This window comes from Anopheles merus, chromosome 2R, assembly GCF_017562075.2.
Source record: "Anopheles merus strain MAF chromosome 2R, AmerM5.1, whole genome shotgun sequence".
In the NCBI taxonomy this organism is placed as follows: Eukaryota; Metazoa; Arthropoda; class Insecta; order Diptera; family Culicidae; genus Anopheles; species Anopheles merus.
The window spans coordinates 57,042,082-57,059,458 of record NC_054082.1 but is presented as its reverse complement, the minus strand read 5'-3'; the positions used below and the strand labels follow the sequence as shown (position 1 = coordinate 57,059,458).

Below are 17,377 nucleotides of genomic sequence, written 5' to 3'. Positions count from 1 at the left end.
CATAAACGTTTGGATCAGCAAACTGAGTCTGGCAATATATGTAGGATGCGGGATCATTTAACCAGCTAGCAGATCCGATTACTGCTTCTAATCATATGCACATGGTTAATAAAACACCACTCGCCCGCGCCACGTATGTTTTAAGTCTATCGCGATAATAAAATACCAAAAAATCACGACAAACTGATTGACCAGGAGTTGGTTACCAAAATATCACCAATCAGATCAGACGCCACAACGACCATGTGCGTCTTACCTCTGATCATCGCACATGTGTACGTGAACCGAAATGAATTTCATTTCAATCACGAGTGCTGGTGATAGCATCAATGACATTTCGAAATTGATCACAGACAAACAAAGTCACGTCAAAGTGACCGACCAAGAGGTGGTTGCTGCAATGTCACCAATCTGGTCACACGTCACAACGACTATGTTCATCTTGCGCCTGATCATCGCACTTGTGTACGTGAGTCGACTTGAGCTTCGTTTCAGTCATGAGCGTTGGTGACTGAAACAGTGATATTTGGTAGCACTGTACACAGCCAGCAATAGTCATGATTATGCTTATGCGGGCATTAAGCTAAGCTTGTCAGTCAGAGTATCGCGTTGGACTCAAGAATTCACATGTCGTGTTCAGCATGTCATGATGCACTTTTATTGACTATCAACAATGAGCATCAAGCTACCACGGATATGTTCATTGTTTTCGTTGGTGAAAATCTCGTGATACTCATGACATTTTGCAGCACTGATTATTTGATATGATTTTAGACATTTGACACCTGAAATAAAATCGCATGCGGTGATGCGGCAATATCAAATGATTTTGATTTTCCGCACCGCCGTATGCGGCAAATCCGCAAATGCTGTCATTAACGTCAAATCCCGTACAAAAGCTTGCGGCATAATCGCATGCGGCGATGTTTTTCATCAAGGTGTATGTATTTGGAAGGTTGATTTTTGTCGCTTTTGCTGGGCGACATTGTGGGAAATATCTGTCAATCCCTGCACACAAATTTCATTTCACCGCACCAACCCTCTCCAATTTTTATACCGGAGCCCCCGAAACAGTTATGTCAAGTAGAGAAATGTCATTTTGCTTTGAACAACTTCACCTTGTCGTATTAAAACACCTTGATTTTCCATGTTGGATGTCGTGTTCGATTGGTGCCAGAGCGCCGCCCTAGTTGTTGTTAAACAGAAAATTCAGTAATGACAAGCTGTAAAAAATGTCAACTTTTCCTTGACAGATTGTTTTACCCGTTTTATCTTTTTTAGTTCTGTTGTCTCCGAATGACATGTAAACAAATTATCGCTACTTAAAATGCAATTTGTAAATAGATAGTTTGTTATCGGATCTTTAATCCATAATTCCAAGGTTCTCGAAGAAAAAACCTCTTCGATATTCTGTTGCTGGCAGTATAAAGATAAAACGTTGTAGGTCTGCCATTAATTGGCAATGTACAGCAATATCGAAAAGTGCAATATGGAGCAGACAACGCAAACAAAAAACAGTTCCGAATCCGAACTTCGGGAAGACGTGTAAGAAAAACTGACGAATGGTGCTGTTCTGACCGCTCCTCCGCATTATAATCACATTTATATCGGATATGTAGGTGAGATTTGCATATTTGCATGTTAATGTTCTTGCTTTTCTCGATTGTTACAGGCCCAACGATAACCCAGAGACCTACTGTCGATTGTGTTTCTCCGAAACCAATGTTCATCCTCTCTTCCCACAGAACGGGGGACTGATACGTGAAATGACAGAAAAGATACGGACCTGCGCCGGTATACATATTAGTGTGCGGGACGACTATCCAGCCGGACTATGTTTTGCGTGCCTGTCGATATTAGATGAGATTCATCAGTTTCAACAACGAAGTAAACATTGTGACGAAATCATTCGTACCAAGCGCGGTCTGCTGGAGCAGATTACAGTGAAAGTAGAAATGACGGAAGAAGATGGTGTACATTTTATCCCCCCTGGCGGAGGAAGCTGCACCGGCCTAGGAGCTAATGAAGACTACACAAATGATGATTGTCTTACGGAGAGCAGTATTATTGCAGAAGCTATAACTAGTTTGAATGGAATCGGAGAGCTAATGGGAGAATTTCACAGCAGTACCGACTCGACGTCAACGCCACATTTGTTGAAAACCGAATTAGAGGCTACCAGTGGGGCTAAGGATCACCGTTGCATGGTCTGTAGCAAACTTTTCCCTGACCGTGAGACTTGGATGATCCATTTAGGCGAACATGCGGATGAACGACCATACCAGTGCATTGAATGCTTGGCTCAGTTTCGCGAAAAACGATCACTTGCAAGGCACATGAAGGCAGTCCACGAAGAAGTGCGTGATCGTCAGTGTCCATACTGCCCTAAGTCATTTAAATACAGTCATCATCTGCGGTATCATATACGAACACACACCGGCGAAAAGCCGTATGTGTGTGAAATCTGTAACGATTGCTTCTCACAGCATATACAATGGAAACGACATATGTTAAAACATCAGCAAATTCGCAAACCTCCACCATCAATTACTATTACACCTCGAAATACACCGGTAGAGGAACCAAAAACAATCAAATGTGAATTTTGCCCGCGTGTCTTTTCCCGATTGCAAGACTATCGACGACATCAGCCAAGTCACAATGCACACAACCTTAATCTAAGCTCTTTGCAGCACCACGCACAACTTCATCATTTTCAGCAACAGCAACAGCATCATCAACTGCCGCAACAACCAACTTTGCATCAACATGACTTAACTCTGCAGCACCATCAGCTTGCTAACCATATACAGCACGACAACCTTTCACAACAGCTAGGTACGCAATTACCTCTGCGAGAGTAATCACATCGAAGATATTCACTTTTATCGTGATAATGTCATTTGTGTCACGAAATGATAGCAGTTAAGTGATGGTTGCTAGGTCTCGATAAATCTAGACAAATAATATAATAAAAGTAATATATTTCACATTTTCAATGAGGATATGCTGATAAACATTATTAATAAAATAATACAAAAAATAGTATATATATTTTTCAAATATTCTTGCTGTACAAGGCCTCTTTTCCGCAGATTTGCTTTGGTAAAATTTCAACATTCCTAATTTCGGTTCGTTCATTTTCGCCGTATTGGTTAAACGGTAAGCAACAACTAAACACATCACTCCGTTGGTATTTGATAGTATAGATGTTTCCAACGAGCCACGGCATCCTGCAGTTGCACATCGGCGCGCAGCAATGGAATAAATAATTCTTTTCGCATGCGCAGAAATACAAATGCTACTTTGGCATCGAATCGCCATAACATAAGACGAATCTGTCGTATCCTTAGATCCTCCTCAATACTGACGAAATTCTTCGCTACGGTAGTGTCAGCAAAATGAATATTTTGACCATCAATCACAACTACATCAATGTGATCACGCTGGTCAATGCGCTTCAGTATCCAATTGCGCAAACATTCTGCGGAAGAAAAGGCAAGCGATTGATCCACTTTGACCAATAGCACGGTAAGTCCTGAAAGTTGGATTTCTTCGCCTGATAGACCGGGAGTCGACATCAGATAAAGTAGAATGCAACAATTTAATCCGATTCCTACCAAAATACCGTAATCTAGCTCGTAGAACAAACAAGCCAATGCGGTTGCCAGAAAGGGAATCAGATCCATCTTCTTCGTACGCCAAATGTTACCGATTTCTTCGTAATCTGGCATAAATAGCATGGCTGAGATGACGACCGACGCGAGTGTTGCCTTGGGAATGTAGTATAGTGCATCGGTGAATAATGCCAATGATATTGTCAACACTACCGCTGTTACCGCACAGCTCATCGTTGTTCGTACGCCGCTACTATTGTTTAATGCCGAACGCGTAAAGGAACCTGCTGCTGGCAATGGCGAACAAAATGAGACAACTAAATTCGACATTCCAAGTGCAATCATTTCTTGTGTCGCGTCAATAATTTTTCCTTTGGAAAAAGCTTTTCCGACCGACACAATTTCAAGCGTTGTTACTAGAGGAATCGTTATGATGGATGTTCGCATTACGCTTAGCATGTCCCCAAAGCTGTACTCAGTACCATTTATATTCGTGTACGAGAAAGGAGGCATCTGAAAGACCGGCAAACCAGCTGGCACGTGGCCAGTTAAGTTGAATACAGAATCATCCATATCAGTTTTAAGATAATAAGCAAGCGTAGCTCCTACCACCACGATCATCGCATTTCGCAACAATACCAGATATTTGAAAAAAGTTCGCCATCTGCCTTCACCCAAGTCTTTTGTAAGCTAAAAGAAAGAATAATACATACGTGTGAATTTATTTGTTCCATGCTGCGTTTCAAACGCGTACAAATATTTTACTTACCCTTAGTGAACAAAGAACAATGATCGAACAGCAACCAAGAATACAATCTGCCATTCGTACTTCATCTAGATGCGTGAATACATTTGTCCATGATGTTACAAAATCACTGCTTTTTCCTTGGGTCTTAATGCCTAGTAGAGATCGTATTTGGGCACTCCCGATAGTCAAACAAGCGGCGAAGGTAAATCCCATAACCACTGGTATGGATATGAAACGAACAAGAACTCCTAGATTTAATGCGCCGAATGAGATGGTTACAACAGCAGCCAGGAACGTTAACAATGCTGTGCCATATTCCAGTTCCTTCACTACATGTTGGACCATTATAGCAGTAAGCGATGTTGGAGCAATCGTAACGTCCTTCACACTTCCGAACACAGCGTATGCAAGACAACCCATTATGTTGGAGTACAACCCATACTGTGGACTTAAGTTGGCCAAAATTCCGTAGGCAATGCTTTGAGGTATAGCTGTTAATGCTACGGTGATCCCTGCTATTAAATCGTACATCACATAAGAGCATTGATACTTTGGCAACCAAGAAAGAACCGGTAGACATTTTTTGACCATGGAATAGTTCAACAATATTCTTGCCCGTCGTCGAAACCATTGCACCATTTCTCTAGGCGGTGACTCTCGATAGTCGTAGCTGATAAAACGCTCTGTTTGATGGTCCGAGTCCGAAACAAAATGCAAAAAAGTATTAGATACAATTTAAACTGATAAAGTGAATATCTATACAGTATAGTTACCGTCATTTTGATTCACGACCAATCGAGATACTTGCGGCATTTCTGTTTGGACCTGACTGTCTGCCTCTTTTGACATATCTTGCATCATCTTCAACACTATGCACCAAAGAGGGAAACGTTTCCTTGACAACGAGCAGGCAACCGGACTATCAGACAAAATTGTAGCTTGTTGTATGACTTTTGCTTACAATGTAAATAGCTCCACCACATCGTAACAACAGTTCGTCTTCGACACCAGCAAAAACAGCAAACAAAGCAGGAAATGGGAGACAGCGATAAGCGATTCAATTAGCTACGTTGCTTCAGTTTGAATTGTCGGATACTGTCTCTTTAGTAAAATAAATTTGTTTCTTATCGCTCAGCTTGAATAAGTCATGGAACAACGAGCGATAAGTTTTCACGCGATTTCCCACATGCATCGTAGTGCGTGATATTCCCTTTGAGAAAAGTAAAGAAAAAGGTACGACCGATGCAAGCAGCTTTTAATCAATCTTTATTAATGATTGGTTTTAGCAAAAAGTGTAGATCCTCTGCTCGGCATGTGCATAGCCCTTCGCTGTTGCAGTAGCCTCCAGTTTTGCCTTTAATCACACAATACATTTTGCATGTAATCGATGATACGACATCTGCAGTAAATAATTTACACGTGGATTGTAATGTAACTGTCGTTCCCGACACGGCGATTGCACATATAAGTGCGATTACTGCTGCTGCAATGAAACTCTTCATAATGATGATACAAAGACGAGGAACTGAACACTGATCCATATTTGCCGGAATATATAACTTAAGTATAGCAATTTCTCAGTACTGCTCAGTACTGGCAAAATATCAGCTGTACAAATAAAGATGTTTCTGTTCATTTCACAAGTGAAACGGAATATGCGTATAGCATTGGAGTACCTGTAGATGTATGGATGTGTGTTGCACTTAGTGACTTCTTCATTCAATAACATGGCATATTTTGCCTAAACATAAATTCGTTTTTAGCGTAAATGAAGCCACACACATTCAACACATGATTAACATGTTTGCATGCTTATTGTCCCTGACGTTACAATTTATGAGACGATAATGTTGTTCAGGCTCATAAAGAAATATGATCCTTATTTTACATCGTTACTATGTATTCAATACCCTACTTCGAAGAACGTTCCCAGATAAGCATCGAAACTCCTCCGACAATGCAACATCCTACGCGGTATTGATTGCAGCGTCGCGCTACTCCTATATTAAATTTTATTTCGCTGAAAACGTTATCTTCATGACCATGTATCACAAAAATAGTAAAGGAAATGTATTTCAATGAAATGTTCAAAGATTTTAATTTTCTAAATGCTTTTTGCGTTAAATAAAGCTTGTCTATTATTCTACAAACACTTTTAAAATGCATTTTGTTAACAATTGCAGGTGTTTCATAACACGTCTTCAAACCAATCATTGTGAAAAAATCAATTTGGAACAATTTACATTTGGTGCGCCGGTTTAGGTATGCTTTACCCAAAGTAAAGTTTTGCAACAGGTGTTATAAGCATGTACAGAATTAAAATGTCAAAGTTTCCGCCCTTGCTGTCAAACAAGCCCGTAAACAATCTTCTTGTTGTCAATGTTCAGTTAATACGTGGTGTTTTCCAATCCAGTGGACAAAAATGTATATGCGTGCGATCTTAGAAACAGACCTTTAACCTTCCACGCATAGCGTTGGTAAGACCGCATCGCTTCTCACTGGATAAAGCATTCATTGTTCATTTCTTGTCCTTACCTACGTAATCGGTTTCTATCGTATGCGCTAACGTCGTCTGTTGAATAAAAGTGAAAGTTAGTCAAAGTGCTGGACCTGTAGAAAGTGCCGCTTCGCGACGTGTTGGAACAATAATGAAGCATAGCGTGTTGATAACCTTGGCCATATTGATGCAGCTTGCATCGTTGGCTATTTGTCAACGTGTAGCACCAGGAGTTAATCCAAACCATTATGTAAGTTCACAAGTGTGTTTTAATTCATTTCCTACTTAGCTACATAATTGAATCGATTGGCAACAATTCCCAGCAACAACAACAACAATATCAGCCGCCCCCTCCGCAGTATCAGCAACAAGCTCCCCAACATCAGCAGCCGCAATATCACCAACAACCGCCGCAACAACAGCAGCAGCCCCAGTATCAACAACAGCAATTTCAACAACAGCAGCAACATCAGCAGCCCCATGGCGAACATGGGCAACAGCAAGTGCTGCATACTGGAAATTTACAACAAGAGAAACAGTATGATATTCAACCGAAAACTATGTTAATTGATGCTCTACAAATATAACTCTGTGTTCACTTCTAGGCACATTGCTGAACATATGGAAGTACCAATCGATACGAGCAAAATGAGCGAACAAGAACTACAATTCCATTACTTCAAAATGCACGATTCGGACAATAACAACAAGTTGGATGGTTGTGAACTCATAAAATCACTCATTCATTGGCACGGTAAGAAACTGTTACGACATACCATTTTAAAGCTATGATTATGCTTGTGCGCAATTTATCTGTTATTCATTTACCATCAATATCATGTTTTAGCAAAGTATGCACACGGTATTTGGCTATTCAATTTTATCATTGCTTTGAGTTTTCTATGTACCCATTCATTAAGTTAAGCGGTCAGTTTCAATCGATTCAAATTCAATTGCATGCCTATTTTTCTTCTTTGGTGAAAGATCTATGGAGCCAAATGCACCTACCTTAACTAATTATTATTCTCCTAGCGGATTGGTTTATTATTGGGGAGGGATGTTGTTTCGAATGGATTTTAAGAAGTCGACTCGTCTCTATTAGACGATCACCGGCCCTCCAAAAGGTATGCAGTGGACCCTTCATAACGAGTACTTCTTTTATGGATGTTTTTCACAAAAATGCTCCACAAATACCCCTTCTAACGAACAAAATTTTTATTTATTTATTTATTTATTTATTTGTTGAAGATAATTGCGTGATGCGCGCAGGGGCCTTTGCAATGAGACACAATCACAATGAGAAACAACATTTGCGGTATTGGTACTTATTATTTTATTACAAAAGCGGAAAAAATACCATTAGCCAAAAGATGGTTGTATTTTAAATGTGCTACACGCTTATAAAGCGGAGAGTTGTCATCTCTAGAATCTCGGTTGATTAGTTGGGACTGCCAGTTGCAAAAGTGTCGTATTGAAGTGTGTTATTTTAGCATTGTTTTGGCCGTGAAACCAATTATTATTGTAAAACAATTGAGTGACTGGAACAGATTAATCTCGTTTTGCGGGGTCTAATGCATTGTATTATAATGATTTACTTTTGGTGCTGGCTGACATCCCTTTTACAATGTGTATGTTAGGCAAATATAAGCAACGGTGCTAGTGTTTACCTTTCTCGCTGTTATTTAACTTGCCATTGGGCTCTTTTTACTTTTTTACTAACACAACATCATGTAGTACAGAAACAAAACGCACACAAAAGACAATCATGTAGTACAGAAATAAAACGCAAAACAGTTAAACAAAAACATAAATCTTTGCACAAATTGGTCGCACAATTGTTACACTGGTTGTATTTCTTTAAACAACACCATCTATTCTCCTATCATTCCTCTTCTACTCTTCGTGCCAAATGATGTAGAGCAAGGCAAGGCACAAGAAAACAGTGGGCATCCGCAGCACGAAGAAAAGATTTTCTCAAACGATGAACTCTCCGCGCTGATAGATCCCATTCTTAACTCAGACGACCATAATCAAGATGGTTTCATCGACTATCCGGAGTTTGTTCGAGCTCAGCACAAAGCAGCACAGCAGCAACAAGACCAGCAACAACAGCAACCACACCCTTAGTTTTTTTTTCAGTGCAACTCAGCTCAAATCACTGGCTTAGTGGCGTCCGAGATAGACTGGCAAAATAATAACTGATCTTTTAAAAGCATAAATCCTCCTTGCATTCAAAAGCAGGGTGGCCTGCAAGGCATAACAAAAAAAAAATCTAATGTTAGAAACAATTCGTTTGATCTGATAAAGAAACAAATAATTCCTGGGCCGAATAGTTCAAACATCCTTGATCCATACTGATAAAACACAGGGCAGTATTAACTCCCAGAGGACATTCCGTCAAAGTTTGTTCTAGTATTACAATATTTCGAATATAAATCCTTTCAAAATTGGCAAAGCTTAGTATAAAAGACAAGACTAAGAATTTAGTGGCGTAGCTCGGAGTTTTATTTCTTGTTTCATACATTAATGCAAAGACTGTAAAAAATATACTGAACGCACTTTCATTCTACAAAAAAAGGAAAACGATTAATACGAGACACTAAAACGTAATGCATGGCTGCGGTGTAATGCAAACGCACAACGATCGCACAAAAACGTTTACTTTTATTTGTATTAAAAACGAATGTTATGTGCTTATATGTTGTTGTAAATGTACATGTTTGTTTCGCTTAAGATTATTTGTTGCAAAGTGACAAGGTACAGTAGGTGACCGCTAACTGGATGTGTTTTAACTGGAGTGCTTTTTAACTGGAGGTTCGCTAACTGGAGTGGTTCTCAGTTAACGAACACTTAAACATCAAAACATGAAACATCCGGAATCTCATGAAGAGAAATTTATCGCAAATGTGCATTTTCAAACAAATTTAAGGTCTTTTGCCTACGTTTGCTATTAATTTATGTTATTACACGAATTACTATATTTTATATCAACATAAATTAAAAAAAAGTTTGGTATGTTTATTCCAGTCAACGCCAATCAAAACAATCAATTCATAGAAACGTCACTCCAGTTAGCGAACATTGTTCGTTAACTGGAGCTTGTTTACCTCTCAGTTAGCGGTCATCTACTGTATCAACAATCAAATGGCAGGGTAGAAGAAAAACCACAACAAGAATATATCAATCATTCTGTGTCGATCATTAGTGTGTCCGAAACCATTCGTCATTTTTTTGTCCGGGTATGTGCATTTGTATTGTTATGAAGGTCTTTATTGTTTCGGTTAGCTGGGCATTACATTATCCGCAATTACAGCTGAGGATAAAACAGGACACCATGAAGAACAAGCGCCTAGGCCAGAGTATACAGACGAACAGTTGGAAGATATCGTCGATTCGGTACTGCGGATGATGGATGTGAATACTGACGGTTTCATAGATTACACTGAATATCGAATGTCCGGTGTAGAAGAAAATAGACGCGATGATTTTCCTGAAGGACGATAAAGTTTAACGTCAATATAAATAGTAACTAGAAGCAATTGTTGATAAATATGTGCATAGTTGTTGCGAATGGTTGTGGACCATTGTATGCTTACGCCTATGTGGTCGTCCTATGAAAAGATCATCACAACTTGAATAGCGAGACACTTCCAAGTTCTAACAACACTGTTTCCTCGTTCAGAGAAAGACAACGGCGAAGGCGAACATGATCACGAACCGGTTGCGTACACCGATGAGCAACTGTCAGGAATTGTAGACGCAGTAATGAAAAATATGGATCGTAACAATGATGGTGTTGTTGACTGGCCGGAGTATGTACTGTCCTCAAGCCGGCGTTAAATATGCATGAACTGTTTCTTTCATTCCAACCATAGCCTGTTTTTTTTTGTTTTAATTTTTTTTTCTTCTGTAACTCCCTTTCATGGTGTTTTTATTTTACTGTACTAATAAAAATATGCATCCTAACCAATTGGGAATTATATTTCAGTTCAATTGTAGTATACATAAATTACCGAATCTGTGCCCTACGTAATGCACGAAGCTTTGAATATCTTAAATGACTGATTTACCGATTGCAGACAATAAAGATGAACACGTCGGCGAAATGCCTTCAGAAGGAGCGCCCGAAAATCATAATGATGCACAACCATACGACGACGCTACACTACAATCCTTGGTTGATCCAATAATGGATATGATGGACAAAGATCATGATGGATTTATAACGTATACTGAATATCGACAACACGAAAATGCACAAAATTCATAACAAAATTAGCAAATATTTGCATTCATGTGGGCAGTATAAATAGTTGTTGTGAGTGGAGCTGTGATCAGTGAGAAATAAAATAAAATTCCGAATCAATCATTTTTGAGTTCTTCCAATGTTTGTAGATATACATATTTATATCACGCTAAAAGTTCCAGAACTTGGTTGCTTGGTTGGCTTAGCGATACGTTGTAGAATCGCCCGCCCCCACGCTAATGAAATAATAAACCCACGGCTCAACACGGACCCTCTAAGGGACATTACTGGCCAACAGGAATTCAAACCTACTTTAGAAGAGTCTCTACTACCAGAAAACAGATATGAAAATACGAGCAAGAGGTGGAACGCTCTAAAAACAAAAATAATAAACTGTGCAAGAAACATACTTCAACCATATAAAATAAATGCATAAAAAATATATAATATATAAAAATATATAAAATAAAAATAAATGCATAAAATAAATGCGTAAAACTAATGCATGCCGAGCAATGCTGCAACGACATAGAACGCGGGTATGCGCAGAGGAATAATCACGGCTCAGACGCGAAGAGAAACGAGTTCACTGCTCCAAGAAACATGCACGGGAAGATCAAAACATGCGGAAACTCGAGCAAACCAGAGAGGCGTACCTACACGAAAGTTTTACCAAGCGATAGCAGGTCACCGAAACAACGTTGTACCTAAGGTAACCTGCTGTCGCAACAAGGAAAGAGATCTGGTTAGTAACCAGCCAGAGGTACTCTCGCGGTGGGCTCAGTACTTTGATGAATTACTCAACGACCAGTTTAACGAACAGCTAGAAACGCCACTAGCAGATAGTGTCATGCTAATGCCACCTAGCATAGAAGAAACACGAAAGGTTATCCGTCGGCTGAAAAATAACAAGGCACCCGGAACCGACGGAATTGCAGCAGAACTGGTGAAGAATGGAGGTTGTTAGCGAAATTGTTACTGAGGTGTGCGATAGCAAACCGATGCCTTGTGATTGGAATCTCGGCATCATCTAACTCATATAAAAGAAAGAAGACAGGTTGGACTGCAACAACTACCGGGGTATTACGGTTTTGAATACCGCCTATCAATTATTCTCCCTGATCCTTCAAAGAGGATTCCGAAACGGAAAATCAACCACTGATCAGATCTTCACCATGCGGCATATCTTGGAGAAGATGGCAGAATACAGAAACGACACATACCATCTCTTCATTGACTTCAAAGCCGCATATGATAGCATAGCCAGGGTAAAGCTGTATGACGCTATGAGCTCTTTCGGAATCCCGGCCAAACTGATAAGGCTAGTTAGAATGACTATGACCAACGTCACATGCCAGGTGAGGGTGGATGGAAAACTCTCAGGACCTTTTGCTACCACCAAAGGTCTGCGCCAGGGGGACGGGCTTGCTTGTCTCTTATTCAACCTGGCGCTAGAGAGGGCCATCCGTGACTCGAGGGTAGAGACTACGGGAACCATCTTCTATAAGTCAAGCCAGATCCTGGCATACGCTGATGATATAGACATCATTGGTCTGCGGCTCTCCTATTTATCATAGAAGCCTACCAAGGGATCGAGCAGGCGGCAGAGAACCTAGGATTGCGGATAAACGAGGCAAAGACCAAACTGATGCCTCGTCTGTGTGGAAGGACAATGGAGAAGCCGTTATAATGACGAGCTACAGGGTGTTCGAGATAAATTTGACACCTTGCCTTTGGGTTTATATCTCAGGGTTGAGTTGACGTATCGAAATGATTGATATGTCATTCGATTGCTAAAAGTTGTGCGAACAAGTGTAAAAAATGTCTAGCTCCGTAAATATGTGGAACCCGTCCTAATTGTACAAGCGCGTAACGTGTGTTATGATGGTTCGTGCCGGCCATACGAATGCCGAAATTCGGAAGGCGGTGATGTGTTCGCTGAACATCGTAAAAACAATACGGTGGCCAATGGGCGGCCGTACGTTTGGCAGCAGGATGCTGCACCATGCCATACGGCCGTAAAAACACGCCAATGGCTCACTGCCAATTTCGACCGATACACCAGCACCGACGTTTGGCCACCCAACTCCCCTGACCTTAATCCTATGGATTATTTTGTGTGGGGCACAGTTGAGCGGGACACCAACAGGGCGTCCTGCAATACCAAAGCGGAGCTGGTGGCCAGAATAAAGGCCGTGTTTGCGGCCATCCCCAGAGACATGGTTGTCCGGGCTTGCGCGCGGTTCCGGAAGCGGGTGCAGGCGGCCATCGACACGGAGGGGGGTACTTCGAATAAAAAATGCGGCAAACATGGTAAGCTAAACTTTGTAGAATTTTTTTTTTATTATTTAACATAAATTTGATAAAAAATCCATTCCTATTCCCTCAGAAACTGTCAAATTTATTTCGAACACCCTGTATATGAGATGTACGGCAACCTCACCATGGCACAGCATACCAAGTTTGCCAGGTTTCGTTGGACTGGCCATGTTGTACGCATGGAAACGGACGACCCAGCCCGTAAAGTCTTTTTAGGCCGTCCACAAAAACAGAGGTGGCGTGGTAGGCCAAAATTGAGATGGCAAGATGGCGTGGAGGCGTCCGGTATTAAGGCAGCGATAACGGACTGGCAGACGAAAGCCAGAGACCGTGAGCAGTTTCAGACACTACTGAGGCAGGCCAAGTCCGCAAAGCGGTTGTAGCGCCGGTGTTGAGAAGCGTTACGATTCGGAAGGAAAATCATTTGGTCAAACCTTTATTACAAGGACCTTTAAAAAGATCGCATAAAAAATATTTTTTTTTGCTTCCCTTTTTTGGGACTTCCTTTTTGCTTCTGCCCTTTCCTCCTCCTCACACACACACACACACACACACACACACACACACACACACACACACACACACACACACACACACACACACACACACACACACACACACACACACACACACACACACTATCTTTTCTTTTCTTCAGGAAATCGCACTATTTGCGGAAGCAGTTTATCGCATTCTAGAAAGGCCTATTTATATTGTCTACAGACCGATATTGGATTCTATGGCAGTACCTTACAGCCGGATAAATAAGTAAGTAAAGGTTCTATGAAAAATCATAATGTGTTAAAATGTGTTCATAGCTGCTTATACTTTGGTTCATATGTTCACCAGGTTAAAATTAATTTTGGTTTAAGAAACACTGATTGGCGAAAATGTATCGCCAAACAGATTGTTACGCGACAAAATAGAATGATAGGCGCATGCGTAGTTGTCTGTCAGTGTCGACGTTGTTCCGTACGAATGGGTTTCTTCGGGGTACTTGCTGAACTTTAGAAAGCCACCAGTCAGCTGTTTTGTATGACGGTATGTGTTTTTAAATCCAGACATTTTACGATGCTCTCAACTGTTTGTGATGTTTCTTACGCACGTTTTTGTTGCCACGCAAACAAACATACCTACACGATTTGTCCAAAAATACGCTTCATTGCGGTTCTCTGAAAACATTATCAAAATCGTCTTTGTGTTAATTGTAATATTATGACAAAAGAGTATGCATTCGAACACCAATCGCCATGCATCAAATGCTTGGAAAATAGGAAGTTTTTTTTTTAAATATTTTAATCTATCTGTAAAATTGATTTTGAATGCATAATTCCGATCTCCGCTCAAGCAAAATTCCTATTAAAGCTGGGTTGTTTTATTCCCATTCATTTGTAACTTTTTTTTAACTTTTAACACGTTTGCTCCATACTCCTTTTAGAAATGAAAAATCCAACACTTTCCTCTCTTACGATGATGACTACCGGAGTGGCTACGCTAGGGTCGTCAGTACAAACACCATTAAGTTTCGTTACCGTACCTTCTATTCCGAAACCATTCTCATGCTATGTGTTGCGACACAGGCGAATCCGTCTCCATTCGGGTTTCGCTCGGCATGTGATGCCTGGCTATAGCTATACTCGCTGCTCGTGGGTGGCTGAGGATTCCCGAACACTGTCAGCATTTCATCGCCTCGTGCTTCCGGAAATAAGACAATCGAATTCCGCAGTCTGCAAAGTTCTGACCCGGATTGTGACATTTGCGTTTGCGTTCAGGCTGAACATTATACAGGTTTTGCTTAGTTTGTATGTTGTCGAGTATATAAATTCATAGCATTTTTCATCCTCATCGGGAATGATTGTTCAAGGTACCTTTTAAGTGACACAGTCTCATTCAACTGTACAATAGCTGTAAACCAACTGCAATTGAATATACATTATAGTGTAGTGCAGTGTAATATTGTGTTTAATAATGAAGATCAGTGTTGTTAATTTGTTAGCGCAAAGAAAATTATACCACATGATGCCACCATTTCCCTGTTGCTCTAAGTATACGGGCTCAAATTATGTCTTTCAAAAATCAATGAAATTAAATCATGTTTCAAAACAGGACACTGACAGTGTGGCCAGTGCTAATGTACAGCGATGCTCGAAAGGCGATGAGTTCTTCCGAGCGATAATTCATTTACTATCTGTTAATGGTTGCCCACTGATGGACAAAAAAAGTAAAACAGTTTTGCCAGCCGGTAGCTGTTGTTAGTGCTGTGGGAATTTGTTCGGTCTTGAGAGGTGCTCAACAAAACACAAACGTCAAATGCTGAGAGCTGTGTGAAGTTTTTAGCTATTTTCTCTGGTTTTCCTACTTTTCCTCTCACTCACATTCAGTCGATATTATTGAGCTGCGGGGTAGCTGGCAGATGTGTTGCATTTCACGGGTCGCGTTGAGAATGTGCGTATGTTTGGTTGCTTGGCTTCGTATTTTACTTTGCTTGCGCTTACCTGCTTCAGAGGATAATCCTCTGAAAACCAAAGTCCCCGCGACATAACCGTGTGTTAACAATTATTTTAGTTTTTGTCCACTCGCTGAACATTTTCCGTGTCGAAATCGCTCTGTTCATACTGCGTTTTAAAATAATATTTCAGTGTAAGCTTCTATCAGTGTCGTTCGAAAATCTAATTATTTTCATAATCAATGTGAAACACTTAAAGAAGGTATCTACTAGTGATGTGAATAACTACTCGTTAACGTGAAGAGTTCACTCACTCTTCCATAAAATTACTCCGATCGTATTGGGAAATTATAAACAAATTCGTATCATCGTGTGATTCGTTATTCATATAAGTATTCCGATATTCATCACTTCATCACTTCATCACGTTATGAAAGCAATTGGACGCAACTGTCTGCCATTTCAAATAGAATGTGATGTGTTCTTACTAAATATTAGTCAGTGTGTTAAATAAGCCTTTTGAAAGATAAATCATGACAGAATTCACTCCCCTTCTCTAATGCCGACTAGTAACCAACTAACTGTGATTTAAATCATTCGAGAGTTTTTAACTTATTAGTGTCGATACTCGATGCGAAGTTTGCTCACAAATATTCGATTCTGTAATCGTTTTCCTAATTGGAAGGGTTTGAATCTTTCATGCGTTTATGCTACCCTCCGATTCAGGGAGAGCAAGAATCTTTGCTTGTTACCTTTTGACAGTCTGAGAGAATTATTGGTTTCATTCTTTTTTAAACAAACATAACATATAGCTTCATAACAAATAGCTTTTTACAGGGGTTTCCAGGCCACATCAATGTTGGAACTGAAAATGTCAATTATTTGAAACTAATACTGAAGGCTGCACAGGCTGCCAAAAATACGTAAAGAAGACTAAAAAGTATATAAAGTAGTAATTTTTATAATCCAGTGGTTTTCATATTTTTTGCAGCTCTCTGAATTGCCCCTCTGAAGGGTGCATAATGGATTTCATCCCTCCCTCACAAGTTCATGAGCGGTGGGAGTGCATGGCAACCCGAGGTATTTAGCGAAATTTTTATCAAAAATCACCTCCCCAAATTCAAAATTTCCCACATGGGGGGGGGGGGGGGGGGAGTTGATTTGAAAACATAAACGAACAATAAAAAAAACCTAACAATTATTTTTACGAGTACGACGATGTTACAGGTTTTTCAAGTCACCAAGTCACTTTCGAATAAACTTTTTTTTTTCAACGCATACAAAATGTTAAGCAATAAATTCTTTCACGCGGTGAAAAATAATTGCCGATGAACACATTTTAACAGTCGGTTAATGTTCATTTTGGTTTAACCAAGTTTATTTGTTGTTTATTCCTGTTAAAATAAACAATCGTCAAAACAGTTAACGATTGCACGATATCGCATATAAGCAGGCACAGGGGAAAAAATCGAGCAGTATAATTAAATGGCTGTTAATTTGTATC

At 40.1% G+C, this 17,377-nt stretch overlaps 5 protein-coding genes across 15 annotated transcripts in view; 4 read left to right on the top strand and 1 right to left on the bottom strand.

Annotated features, from left to right (window-relative positions):
* Positions 1-1,242: 1,242 nt before the first annotated feature.
* On the top strand, positions 1,243-3,036 carry LOC121588382 (zinc finger protein 26-like). Its single transcript, XM_041906242.1, has 2 exons — positions 1,243-1,545; positions 1,673-3,036. Exons 1-2 carry the CDS (start codon positions 1,463-1,465, stop codon positions 2,862-2,864), a joined length of 1,275 nt encoding a protein of 424 aa, XP_041762176.1. The 5' UTR covers positions 1,243-1,462; the 3' UTR covers positions 2,865-3,036.
* On the bottom strand, positions 2,973-5,383 carry LOC121588381 (sodium-independent sulfate anion transporter-like). Its single transcript, XM_041906241.1, has 3 exons — positions 5,139-5,383; positions 4,387-5,048; positions 2,973-4,307 (listed from the first exon to the last, which is right to left on the bottom strand). Exons 1-3 carry the CDS (start codon positions 5,224-5,226, stop codon positions 3,183-3,185), a joined length of 1,875 nt encoding a protein of 624 aa, XP_041762175.1. The 5' UTR covers positions 5,227-5,383; the 3' UTR covers positions 2,973-3,182.
* Positions 5,384-6,726: 1,343 nt separating this feature from the next.
* Positions 6,727-11,228, top strand: LOC121588384 (multiple coagulation factor deficiency protein 2 homolog). 4 transcript variants are annotated; one of them, XM_041906243.1, is made up of 5 exons: positions 6,733-6,842; positions 6,952-7,112; positions 7,186-7,400; positions 7,468-7,616; positions 8,781-9,559. In XM_041906243.1, the coding sequence occupies exons 2-5, from the start codon at positions 7,014-7,016 to the stop codon at positions 8,987-8,989; spliced, it is 672 nt and encodes a 223-aa protein (XP_041762177.1). In that variant the 5' UTR covers positions 6,733-6,842; positions 6,952-7,013; the 3' UTR covers positions 8,990-9,559. The 4 variants fall into 4 exon arrangements, with proteins under 4 accessions (XP_041762179.1, XP_041762180.1, XP_041762178.1 ...); XM_041906245.1 differs by lacking the exon at positions 8,781-9,559 and adding an exon at positions 10,942-11,228 and having other exon boundaries at positions 6,727-7,112; XM_041906246.1 differs by lacking the exon at positions 8,781-9,559 and adding an exon at positions 10,545-10,832 and having other exon boundaries at positions 6,727-7,112.
* Positions 11,229-12,858: 1,630 nt separating this feature from the next.
* LOC121588865 lies at positions 12,859-13,957 on the top strand. The gene is made up of 2 exons (XM_041907297.1): positions 12,859-13,421; positions 13,498-13,957. The coding sequence occupies exons 1-2, from the start codon at positions 13,214-13,216 to the stop codon at positions 13,641-13,643; spliced, it is 354 nt and encodes a 117-aa protein (XP_041763231.1). The 5' UTR covers positions 12,859-13,213; the 3' UTR covers positions 13,644-13,957.
* A 66-nt stretch (positions 13,958-14,023) lies between these two features.
* The window catches only part of LOC121588173, a 31,937-nt gene continuing 28,583 nt past the window's right edge, over positions 14,024-17,377 (top strand). The window contains exons 1-3 of one of the 8 annotated variants that reach the window (XM_041905833.1): positions 14,024-14,195; positions 14,277-14,468; positions 14,866-15,291. The gene's annotated coding sequence lies outside the window, so the exon portion shown is untranslated. The other 7 variants (XM_041905839.1, XM_041905837.1, XM_041905838.1 and 4 more) reach the window with 7 other exon arrangements.